This window comes from Canis lupus, chromosome 5 (genome assembly GCF_003254725.2).
Source record: "Canis lupus dingo isolate Sandy chromosome 5, ASM325472v2, whole genome shotgun sequence".
Lineage (NCBI taxonomy): Eukaryota > Metazoa > Chordata > Mammalia > Carnivora > Canidae > Canis > Canis lupus.
In genome coordinates this window covers 10512205-10525000 of record NC_064247.1, presented here as the reverse complement: position 1 = coordinate 10525000, position 12796 = coordinate 10512205, and the positions used below count along the sequence as shown (strand labels likewise).

Below are 12796 nucleotides of genomic sequence, written 5' to 3'. Positions count from 1 at the left end.
ATGCTGTTGTGGTCATCTTTGGAAAAATACAGTCTGCCCCAATATGTTAGAATTTAGTAAACCTTTGTTGAAAGGTTTGGGGGAGAAAAAGAGAGAGAAGCTGAGAGAGAGAGAGAGAGAGAGAGAGAAAGAATGAGAGAGAATGATCTAAGTTTAAGGAATGCTACTCAAACTTTGGGTAATCCTTATCTCAAAGTGAACTCCCCTTAATTAAAGAGTGGTAAAACCAGTTCTTGAACATCTGACTCCTAAGCTTACACATTTCTACAACATTCTGGGCAAACATTACCTTGTCATAGCTTCTCTAAGTCTGTGCTCCCCTAGTTTTAATATTTTCAGATATTTACCCTATTACATAGTAGAACTTTTAGCAATCATTAAAATGGGAAGTGAATTTAAACTTGGCAATAAATAAAATAAAATAAGTAACAAACTATTTTGAAAGAAATGTTATTTTATTCAATTCCACTACTGCCGGTGAGGGGGACACAATTATATGTTTTACATATTTTCACATTATTTTAAAAAAAGATTTTATTTATTTATTTGACAGAGAGAGAAAGAGAGAAAGAGAGAGAGAACACAAGCAGGGGGAGCGGCAAAGGGAGAGGGACAAGCAGACTCCTGACAACGTGAAGCTTGATCCCAGGACCACAAGAGCCAAAGGCAGACCCTTAACCAATTGAGCCACCCATGCGCCCCAGATTTTCACATTATTGAAACAACATTATTGAAATCATATATCACTTGCATTTTCATTACCTGAATGTCACTGCTGCTGTGCAAGCCCTTCATTCTATGGGACTCCTTAGGTCACCTGATCACATGGTTCACAATTTCCTTTGCACGTTCTACCTTCAGGAGTACTGGTGAACTTCTTCCTCAGAAGCTCCATGCCATAGATGACCAATAATAAGAATTCTTAGTCACTCTTGTAGCATGTCTTTCTCTGTCAATTATCCTGCCTACATAATGCTTTTGTTTCCTGTCCCTTTGCCATATTCATTAAAAAACAAACAAAAAAATCAGTCTGTGCCCTATTTGCATTGCAGGGAGCCTGGGAGAATGATAACCTTATGGAGTCGTCCTCCTTTTGTGAAGTATTGTTTTCACTTTCGTTAATACTCAGTAATTCTCTAGTCTGTTTCCCTTAAATTTCAAGTGAACCTGTAATATTATAAATGATATTATTAATACACCAAGTCTCCTAAATCTTTTTTTTTTTTTTTTTTTTTTTTTTTTTTTTTTTTAAGTCTCCTAAATCTAAAAATGAAACCTAAAGATCAAAATACCTAAAAGGAGAAAACAATCAGGAGGAACAAATTGTCTCCTTTCCCCACTGGATGAAAAAAAACCAATGTTCTGACTTGACACATTTATTATGAAGAACGGAGAGTGTCTTGGATTTTCAGATCTTGAATATTGAGTTGAACCAATATTTTATAGTTGATTTTTGGGACATACAAGAGGTATAAGAACTTTATATGTTCTTAAAGTTCTTATAGTCTAGTTATACATGTGACACATTCAATAACTATGTAAGACAGGATAGCTTTAGTGCCATTATGAAAGTTATAATAGATCAATGTGATGAAGAATCCATGCTGACCAGGTCAGATATGAAGATGGAAGAGTAGAGTTTGAGAGAGTAAAGGATGCTCATCAGGTAGACAGGAATAACATGGTTAGAGCCAAAGTTGAGAAGGGACTGGAATGGCATAGGTACAGTCTTCTTCTGTGATTTATCCTACTTCAACAAAGCAGCCATTTGAAGGGATAGAGGAATGCTTTAGAACAGGACCATGGCTTGTTTTTTTGCACTGCCTCCCATTCTATGTTTGGCTCTCCCTCTATTCTACTTATGCTTAAAACTTACTCTGTGGGAATAATGAATTTATCTGAGCTCCTTTTGGCCTTCCCACAGATATATTAGTAACAAAGGAAATTAACTCTGAATTTTGACTGAGTGCTGTATCTTCTTTCTCTCATTTCTCTCATCATTTCTTTCTCTCTCTCTTCCTTTTGTCTTTCCTGTGTGTGTGTGTGTGTGTGTGTGTGTGTGTATGTGTGTATTTTTTCCCTTCCAGATATGCCAGTTTCAGACCTTGCCTTTATGGCAGACCAGGCACTATTTAAAGGTAAGGAAATTCTTACATCAAAGAGAACTGCCCTTGGTTAAAGGTCTAACATGACGTCGAGACCTCTGATGTAATTGGGATTTCATAAGTACCAAAGGCTAGATTTAATTTTCTCTAAGGTATTTTGGTATAATTGAAATGTACAGTCTCAGAAGCCATACAGATGTGAGTTGAAATCCTGGCTTCAACTATTATTGGTTCTGTGACCTTGGAAAAGTTATGTCACCTCCTTCAGTTTCAGTTTCCTTATCTGTATAATGTGATCTATAACAATGTCTTAAAATATAATTCTAAGGAGGAATAATATAAAGTAACAGGCACAGTGCCTTGTACATACATGTGCTCGAAATGATTATGGTTATCATTCCAATTCTAACACCTTTCAGTTTGTTCCCTTTACAATACCTCTACCATCATTCTGTAAAATGCCTCTTCTTCTCCAATGATAACACTCAAGTTAAATACCATTTCTCTCATGTCTAGGATGTTATAATGAGCTATTAACGGGTCATTCTACCATTTGTCTCTTTTCCTCTCTCTTCTCACTTATCCCACATTTTAGCATTTAAGAATGTGACTGCTTCTTCTTCCTATAGAAGAACAGGAGAAATAAAGAACTGGCGTATAATCCAAACTCTTTAGTTTGACATTCAAGGCCCTTTTCAGTCCATAGAGTAGTTCCAGGTCATTTACACACTTTTTTGAACACGGCATGGCTCCACCCACTTATATGGAAAGGTGCTCTAACTAAAGCCTTGACTTACTGTTACCTTGGAGTCCAGAAATATAGATATATTTTGTGGTTGCTTCCTCTGTGTTCAACGAAGATGTCAAAACCCTGCCGATTCTTCAGAGATACTTTGAATCTTAGCTTGTATAATAAGCTCTATCCTTGGCCTGCTTGGTAAGAAACAGGAACATTTATTTTGCACTAGGCATTTAACATTATTATATCATTTAGCCCTCATAAAATCCTACAAAGTAGTTATTTTTAACCTTATTATTAATAGAAGACATTGAGACCCCAAGTATTATAAAATATGCACAAGAGTCTCCATCTACTGACTGGTGGGGTCAAGATTAGAATATACATAGGTCTAACTGGCTTCAAAATCCACCTTATTTCTACTACTTCATTATATTCCATCTTGAGTGCAAGAATAAAGATAATGACATTTTCTAAGTGACCCTGAGCAAGTCACTTTTCTCTTTGTAGTTGTATTTTATCATCTTAAAAATGTGATTTGCTCTCTTAAGTTAGGTGATACACAAGTAAAGTTTCATTTATTGTTTGCTCATTACATTTCTTTTATCGGTATTCTTCAACATGTGCTTTATACTTAACCAGATTATTGCATATAAAATGAAAATAAATCATTTACTAAAACAAACGAGGGTATGAACAGCACTTCACATACCTCTGAGCCATAGAACTTAGATCTTGAAGCTACTCTTTGAAGTCACCAAAGCAGTGTTTCCATTTGATAGATGAGTTTGTGACTGAGACCTTGAGAAATGCCACTTGGCCAAAGGGAAGGGGAAGAGTTGTTGGCTGAGCTGAAGCTCGGTTGCAATGACTCCCACTGGAATGATTTCCCTCTCCCCATTTTGCTGTGGGACCGGTTGCTTTCTTGGCAGGCAAATCAAGAGTCCCAGCGCAGGTCAGGGGGGCGGGCTGCCTGCCGGGGACTCCCGCGGGCCTCGGCTCAAAAGTCTTTGCAGAGCCCGCTTGACCTCCTTGTTGCGCAGAGTGTAGATGAAAGGGTTGAGCATGGGAGTGACGATTGTGTAGAAGACCGCAGGGACCCCCGCTCCTGCCCCCCCGGAGCGAGGCTGCAGGTAGATGCAGACAGGTGGCACGTAGTACAGCAGCACCACGGTGAGGTGAGAGGTGCAGGTGGAGAAGGCCCTCCGCCGGCCCCGGGCGGTGCGGATCCGCAGCACCGCCGCCACGATGAAGACATAGGATACGACGATGAGGATCAAGCAACCTGCGGCCACGACGCCAATGTTGGCAAGCATGACAAGCTCATTAACGGAGGTGTCGGCGCAGGCCAGCTTCAGCACCGGGGGGATGTCGCAGAAGAAGTAGGCAATGTGGTGAGGACCGCAGTAGGGCAGGTGGAAGGTGAGGGAGGTGTGGATCGCCGAATGCACAGCACCTACGGCCCAGGTGGTGCCAGCCAGCCCCACACACATCCGGCTGTTCATGGCCACTGGGTAGCGCAGGGGTTGGCAGATAGCTAGGTAGCGGTCGTAGGCCATGACCGTGTATAGGAAGCACTCAGTGCTGGCCAGGAGATGGAAGCAGTAAAGCTGTAGAGCACAGCCCTCCAAGGAGATCACCTTCCCATCCACGGTCAGGAGGCCTGCCATGACCTTGGGCACCGTCACTGTAGACAAACAGGCATCCAGGAAGGAGAGGTGCCCCAGGAAGTGGTACATAGGGGAGCAGAGGTGAGGATCAGAGCCCACAGTCAGGAGGATGAGGAGATTCCCAGTCAAGGTGATGCTGTAGGTGAGGAGGAAGAGGAGGAAGAAGAGGCTAGGTTGTTCAGCTGTGTACATCAGCCCCTCCAGGAAGAAGTGGCTCACCACAGTCTGGTTGGGGTCCTCCGTCTCCATGGCCGTCTGCTCACACCCAGAGCGGTTAGTTATCCCCTTTGCAGCAAAACTGACATCAACAAACATAATAAACAGTCATTCCTCTTTGCTGAAATGACATTGGTCACTGGGCTATGCCAGCCAGCTTGGTCTTGCCCCATAAATGGGAGAAAGATATACAGATTCATTTCACTCTTTGACCTGTTCTAGTGTTTTCTTACTACTGTTTCAAAAATAAATCTTTCAATAGGAGGGATCCACAATCTTTCTAGAAGCACATAAAGGCCTATAACAATTGTTTGGAGAAATGCATTCCCTAAATAACAGCAATAGAACTATGGATTGGGAGTCTTACTCTCAGGGACCATCTCTTTTTTGCAAATATTCCAGAATTGTGATGCCTTCAATCTCCTAATTTACTCTGCCATAATGCAGATATGAATAAGCAGGCTTTTATTGCCATGTGCCACCAGGGAATTGTATCCCATCTTCTGGGGAGGCTTGCCCAGAGTTTGGGTACTGTTTAGTCAGCTGGGAACCCAGCAGTTCCATCCTTCCCTCACCCAGAGGGAATTCTTTGGAATTAGCAACTACCCATAACCAACTCTCCGGTGTATGACAATGAAGCCTTAGAGAATTGACTGAATAATTACAAGGACAAATTGTTAAGTACATTTCTTGCTCTTCCTGTAAATCTTTGTTTCAACCTTTTGGGAGATGTTTTCCTGTGCTTTGATTGTTGAGGTGGAATTGAAATCTAAGAATTTTCTTTGATTCTTTCCATCCTTTACCTCCTAAATCTAATTAGATGTTGCATTATATGAAAATTTTCCTTAAACTCCTAATTTCTAGGGGCCTCTGGATGGCTCAGTTGGTTAAGTATCCACATTCAGTTTAGGTCATGGTCCCGGGGTCCTGGGATCAAGCCTCACTTCCGGCTCCCTGCTCAGTGTGGAGTCTGCCCCTCCCTCTGTGCTCTCTCTCTCTCAAATAAATAAATAAATAAATAAACTAAAACCAAACAAACACCTCCTGATTTCTATTGTATCTTCAATTCCCATGGACCTAACCCTGCACTTGCATATTTTTTTTCACTTGCATATTTTATACCTACCTTTTCACAATGGTTTTATGTTCCATCTCTCTCTCTCTCTTCCTGAATGTATCAAATGGTTCTGTATTCAGCTTCTTTGTCAATCTTCTTTTTTTTTTTATTTTTTTTTATTTTTATTTATTTATTTTTTTTTTCTTTGTCAATCTTCTTATAGCAACATTGTTTAACTTATCTCTGTACTTTATGGTTCTCCCCTGCCTAAGGCATAAATTGCATTCTTGTCTGATATTCAGAATTATCTATACATTGTTTCAATTATTATCACAAAATCTTTACCTCCTGCAACCCCCTAAAGAAATCTCTCTTATCTAGGGATGGCTTTGCCTCATCTTCTCTGCAATTTGCCATAATCTCTCCCTGATCTCATCACTGCATTCCATTATTGAACATGAATGAAATTCATTTAATCTCTCACAAATCTACTCTCTATAGTTAAGTTTGAACATTAATTCCTCCATAAGTCCTTTATTCATTTCTAATACCTACGGTCTTCATGATAATTATGAACCAATACCTAAGCAGGTAGGTCTCGACTACTTTAGCGTTCCATGTGCATATGTCATGTCTTCCCAAGAAGAACACAGGGAAAATATCTTGTGCCTTCTCTAGTTTCCCAAGAACATTTTGGGAAACAGTAGAAATATTTAGGAGCCAAGTTTATTTCGATTTTTATAAACTTAAGTTTAAATCCCTGGTCAGGCACTTATTAGCTGAAGGAGAGGGATCATGGTGCTTTGTTTCTCTGTTCCTCCATTTGTCAAATAAAAAAGGAGACTATTGGAACATCCGGGTGGCTCAGTGGTTGAGTGTCTGCCTTTGGCTCAAGGAGTGATCCCGGGGTCCAGGGACCGAATCCCTCATTGGGCTCCCCACAGGGAGCTTGCTTCTCCCTTTGCCTATGTCTCTGTCTCTCTCTGTGTGTCTTTCATGAATAAATAAATAAAATATTTTAAAAAATGGGGTTATCATCATCTGCGGTAATTATTATTTTACTTAGAATGCAGCAGGACACATAACATATGGCCTTATATTTCTTCACATGCACTAATTTATTCAATGCAATAATATTTCCCATGATGCTTCTAACAAAAAATGATATAGCATCTGTTTGGACAAATTCAGTAATGGAGTAATTAATCCTACTTCACAAGAAAGTTCATTTCAATGCTGGGTGAATCAATATACCATAATGTCCTTTATATCAGTGTATCCCTGATAGCTCAGTGAATTTAGTTTAGAATTTCTCTCTTCACACCCACTTGAATGGATGTGATATAAAGAAAAAAAGACAAATGGTAACAAGTATTATTGAATGTAGAGAAACTGAAATCTGTATACATTGCTGGAGAAAATGCAAAGTGGTCTAGTCACTTTGGAAAACAGTTTGGCAGTTACTGAAAAAGTTAAACATGAATTTACCTAAAGATTTGGCATTTCCATTTTTAGGAATCTACACAGGGGAAATGAAAACTTATGTCCATATCAATGTGAATGATTATAGAAGAATTACTTGTAATAGCCAAAGCCTTGGAAACAATCATGTTTGTTGTTCAATGACTCATGAATAGATTGAAAAAAAGAGAGTATATTCAAACAATGAAATATAATTCAGCAATAAAAAGGAACAAAATACTAATGTAGTTCATAAAATGGTTAGACCTCAAAAAGAGTGTGCTAGGGGTGGTTCAGCTCAGTCAGATGAGTGTCTGACTCTTGATTTTGGCTCAGGTCATAACCTCAGGGCTCTGAGATCAAGCCCTGCATCAGGCTCTGTGCTGGGCAGAGATTCTTTCTCTCTCTCTCTCTCTCCTTCTCTCTCCCTTTCTCTGTTCCTCCCTTGCCTCTCTCCCTTTCACTAAAAAAACAAAACAAACAAAAACCAGTGTTCTAAGTGAGAGAAGCAAGACACAAAAGGTCACATATTAGATGCTTCCATTTTGATGACACATCCTGTGAAGACAAGTCTATAAAGCAAAAAAATAGATTAGTGGGTGGCTGGGACCCAGCTGAGACAGAGAATGACTACAAATGGTTAGAAAGTTCTTCCTGAAGTGATGGAAATGTTCTAAAATTGAATTGTGGTAATAGTTGTGCAACTTTGTAAATTTACTAGCCATCATTGAATTGTGTACTTAGGTTAATTTAATGGTTGCAACATATATTTTAGTAAGCTGTTGAAAAAAAGAAATATTTTTTAAAAAGGAAAAATTTGTTGAGTCAAAACATGATTTAAATAAATGGAGAGACACTGTTTGCTCAAGGATGAGTATCATAAAAATATTTACATTCTTTCTAATTTTTAAAACTTTATTTTGAAATGTTAAATTTGCAGAAAAGTTTAAAAAACTGGATGACATAGTAATAAAAGGCACAGCATAGGGAATATAGTCAGTGTTTATAGTGTTTATGGTGACAGATGGTAGCTATACTTGTGAGCATAGAATCAACAGATCAACTCCTTGAATCACTATGTTGTACACCTGAAACTAATGTAACATATTGTATCAGCTATACTCAAATAAAAAAAAAATAGAATAGAGCTCTCTTATACTTTGAGCCAATGTCCCCTAATGTTAACAATTTATGAGCTGTAGTAAAATTATAAAAATCAGGAAATTGCCAGTCTTATACTATAAACTCAACCTCAGGTTATACTGAAATGTCATCAGTTTTCCCCCAGTTTCCTTTTTCTACTCCAGGACCCAGCACAGGATTTTTATCTTCTCAAGTCTTTTCCAATATAGTCCTTATTCTTTCATTGTAGTTGATAAGCTTTACCATTTTGATGAGTACTTGCCAATTATTTTATACAATGTCTCTCACTTTGGGTATGTATATTGCTTTCTCCTGAGTAGTTTGAGCCTATGCATTTTTGGCAATAATGACACAGAAATGATGTTGTATATTTTCAGGGCACTATTTCAGGGTATAAGTGACATCAATGTCTCATTATTGGTAATGTGAAATGTCTTGGGGTGGAGGGAGATATTTGAAACTATGCTTAAATTCTATTTCTTGTCAATTTTTTACTCACTGATTTTAGAATATATTCATGTATTTTTCCTGAAAATATGATTATTTGTGGTTTGTCTAATGGTGATTAAAAAACCCACCTTTGATCTTTTACAATATTATTTGGGATTTCTGTAAAGAAAAACTGTTTCTTCTTCCCCACTTATTTATTTATTTAATTATTTATATTGGTAGGGACTCATGGATATATATTTGGTTATGAGATTAACTATAACCCAATACAGTAGTTACTTATTTTGGTATTCAAATTGTAGTTGCTTTGGTTATTTGGAGATTCTTTACTTTGCCGCCTGTGTCTTTTTGACATGCTCCATCTTTTTCATATACTTCCTTATTTTCTGGCACAACAGATGTTTCAGGATCCTTTTGCACAAAAAAGAAAGAGAGAGAGAGAAGAAAGAAAGGAAAAGAAAAAGAAAAAAGGAAGCACAAACATTGGCAAGAATGGTAGAAAAATTGGAATCCTCATGCATTGTTGGTGGGAATGTAAATTGGTGCAGCTACTATGGAAAATAGTTTGCAATTTCCTCAAAATTGAGAGGAAAACATAGAGAAAAAAACATAGAGAGTTACCATATGACACAATGATTCCATTTCTAGTTATATACCTGAGAGAACTGAAACATGGTCTCATGAAAACTTACATACAAATATTCTTGGCAGCACTTCTCATAATAGCTGAAACATAGACCCAATTCAAAAGTCCATTGACTGGGCAGGTTCTCTTACATCAACTGCCTAAGAGTCACGCTGTAAGAAGCAACAACCTCTCCTCTTCTCCGCCACCCACCCGGCAGCCGCCAAGCAGCAACCATGCGTGAGAGTATCTCGATCCACGTTGGCCAGGCAGGTGTCCGATCGGCAATGCCAGCTGGAGTTCTACTGCCTGGAACACGGCATTCAGCCCGATGGCCAGATGCCAAGTGACAAGACCACTGGGGGAGGAGATGACTCCTTCAACACCTTCTTCAGTGAGACCGGCGCTGGCAAGCATACGCCCAGAGCAGTGTTTGTAGACCTGAAGCCCACAGTCATTGATGAAGTTCGCACTGGCACATACTGCCAGCTCTTCCACCCTGAGCAGCTCATCACAGGCAAGGAAGATGCTGCCAATAACTATGTCCGAGGGCACTACACCATTGGCAAGGAGATCATTGACCTTGTCTTGGACCGAATTTGGAAACTGGCTGACCAGTGCACGGGTCTTCAGGGCTTCTTGGTTTTTCCACAGCTTTGGAGGGGGAACCGGTTCTGGCTTCACCTCCCTGCTGATGGAACGTCTCTCTGTCGATTATGGCAAAAAGTCCAAGCTAGAGTTCTCCATCTACCCTGCCCCCAAGGTGTCCACAGCTGTAGTAGAGCCCTACAACTCCATCCTCACCACCCACACCACCCTGGAGCACTCTGATTGTGCCTTCATGGTAGACAACGAGGCCATCTATGACATCTGTCGTAGAAACCTCGATATTGAGCCCCCAACCTACACTAATTTAAACAGGTTGATAGGTCAAATTGTGTCTTCCATCACTGCTTCCCTCAGATTTGATGGAGCCCTGAATGTGGATCTGACGGAGTTCCAGACCAACTGGTGCCCTATCCCCGCATTCACTTCCCTCTGGCCACATATGCCCCTGTCGTCTCTGCTGAGAAAGCCTACCATGAACAGCTTTCTGTAGCAGAGATCACCAATGCATGCTTTGAGCCAGCCAACCAGATGGTGAAATGTGACCCTCGCCATGGTAAATACGTGGCTTGCTGTCTGTTGTACCGTGGTGACGTGGTTCCCAAAGATGTCAATGCTGCCATTGCTACCATTAAGATCAAGCGTACCACCCAGTTTGTGGACTGGAGCCCCACTGGCTTCAAAGTAGGCATTAATTACCAGCCTCCCACTGTGGTACCCGATGGAGACCTGGCCAAAGTACAGCGAGCTGTGTGCATGTTGAGCAACACCACAGCCATTGCTGAGGCCTGGGCTCGCCTGGACCACAAGTTTGATCTGATATATGCCAAGCGTGCCTTTGTTCACTGGTATGTGGGTGAGAGCATGGAGGAAGGAGAGTTTTCTGAGGCCTGTGAGGACATGGCTGCCCTGGAGAAGGATTATGAAGAGGTTGGTGTGGATTCTGTTGAAGGAGAGGGTGAAGAAGAAGAAGAGGAATACTAAAGTCAAAAATGTCATAAAAGGGGATCCCTGGGTGGCGCAGCGGTTTGGCGCCTGCCTTTGGCCCAGGGCGCGATCCTGGAGACCCGGGATCGAATCCCACATCAGGCTCCCGGTGCATGGAGCCTGCTTCTCCCTCTGCCTGTGTCTCTGCCTCTCTCTCTCTCTGTGACTATCATAAATAAATAAAAAAAATTAAAAAAAATGTCATAAAGGTGCTGTTTTTACAGGGAAGCTTATTCTGTTTTGAACATTGAAAAGTTGTGCTCTGATCAGTTAATTTGTATGTAGCAGTGTATACTCTCATATACAATTACTGACCTATGCTTTAAAACACAACGCTTTGTTACAGACCCAAGCTGTCCATTTCTCTGATGGGTTTAAATAAACTATTCCCTGCCTTAAAAAAAAGTCCATTGACTGGATAAACAAAACATGAAATATGTACAGTATGTAATACTATTCAGTATAAAAAAGAATGAAGTACCGATATGCTTCATATGTGGATAGTAACTATTGTTAAAATAATGAGCCCAAAAAAGAGTATGACTGTGAATGTGAATGGACCTCAAAAGCATGCTAACTAAAAGGAAGTCAGACACAAAAGATCACATATTCTATTATGACATGTATGTGAAATGAACAAGGCAGAAAGTAGATTTAGTGGAAACTCAAGGCTGCAGGTGGGAACGGACTCATCGCAAATAGGAATAAAGTAATAGAAACGCTGTAAAATTAGAATGCACAACTCGTGTAGACTTAAAAAAATTGAATTATATGCCTAAAATGAGTAAATTTTACTCAATAATCTCTTTTTAAAAAAGAAGAACACGACATGAAATCTTCTGAATGAGATGGCATCCCATGTAACAAAGGGATTATAGCTGATGCTCCCCAAGGCACTCGGATGCAGTGAATGAGTGTGTGTTCTGGAAAGAAATAGACTTGTGTTCAAATCCATGCAAGCAGAGTAGCTTGTTGTGAAGTCCCTTGAAGTTTTTGAAACTTAGTTTCCTCAAATGTAAATTGATAAAAAAAATACTTAAGCCGTAAGGTTTTACAAGGTTTCTAGGTGTGCTATAGCAACTGCTGAATAATTTGCTCACTAATGGGTCACTATTTATAATTCTGCATCTAATATTCTAAGACTTCATGCCCATCTTTGAATTAGCTCTACTATGTACCTTTCTATTTTCTCTAAAAACACTTCGGTTAATAATGTAAATACTCACACTTGATATATTTTCATTTCTACTAATTGGTCACACTTAGTATCTCACACTCCTCTCAATATTTCCATATGATGCTTTTGCACTGACCATTCTTGATTCTCCACTTAAACAGTGGAGATTGCACCATCTGAAGCACAATCGACACTTTTCAAGGCAGCCGAGGTCCGTCTCTGTCAACCTAGCATTTTCCTTCTGTGTGAATAGCCAAGTCCTCTTGTTAGTGCTTTATGCTGCATCTGGATCTATGTGTATCTCCTGAGGGGCCTAGCAATATATGTCTTTTATATTTTAGATACTTGATAAAAATAGTTTAGCAACGCCTAACAGATGCTATGCTTACAGCAGTGATACAAGAAGAGATTCAGGGGATAAGGTGAGCTTTATAATGAGCCCACAGTCATTAGCATGAGAGCTTCTCAATCACAGTGACACTGGATGTGCTGCTCAAGAGGAAGGATTCACCTGCTTGTAGTTGTACCATTCATCCCCATGACCATCTTTTCACTTGGGG

The 12796-nt window shown here is 39.9% G+C and overlaps 1 protein-coding gene and 1 pseudogene across 1 annotated transcript; one reads left to right on the top strand and one right to left on the bottom strand.

Annotated features, from left to right (window-relative positions):
• Positions 1-3800: 3800 nt before the first annotated feature.
• LOC112671012 (olfactory receptor 10S1) lies at positions 3801-4829 on the bottom strand. Its single transcript, XM_025464823.1, has one exon. It carries the CDS (start codon positions 4827-4829, stop codon positions 3801-3803), a length of 1029 nt encoding a protein of 342 aa, XP_025320608.1.
• Positions 4830-9661: 4832 nt separating this feature from the next.
• LOC112671144 (tubulin alpha-1 chain-like) lies at positions 9662-11056 on the top strand (annotated as a pseudogene).
• Positions 11057-12796: the final 1740 nt, after the last annotated feature.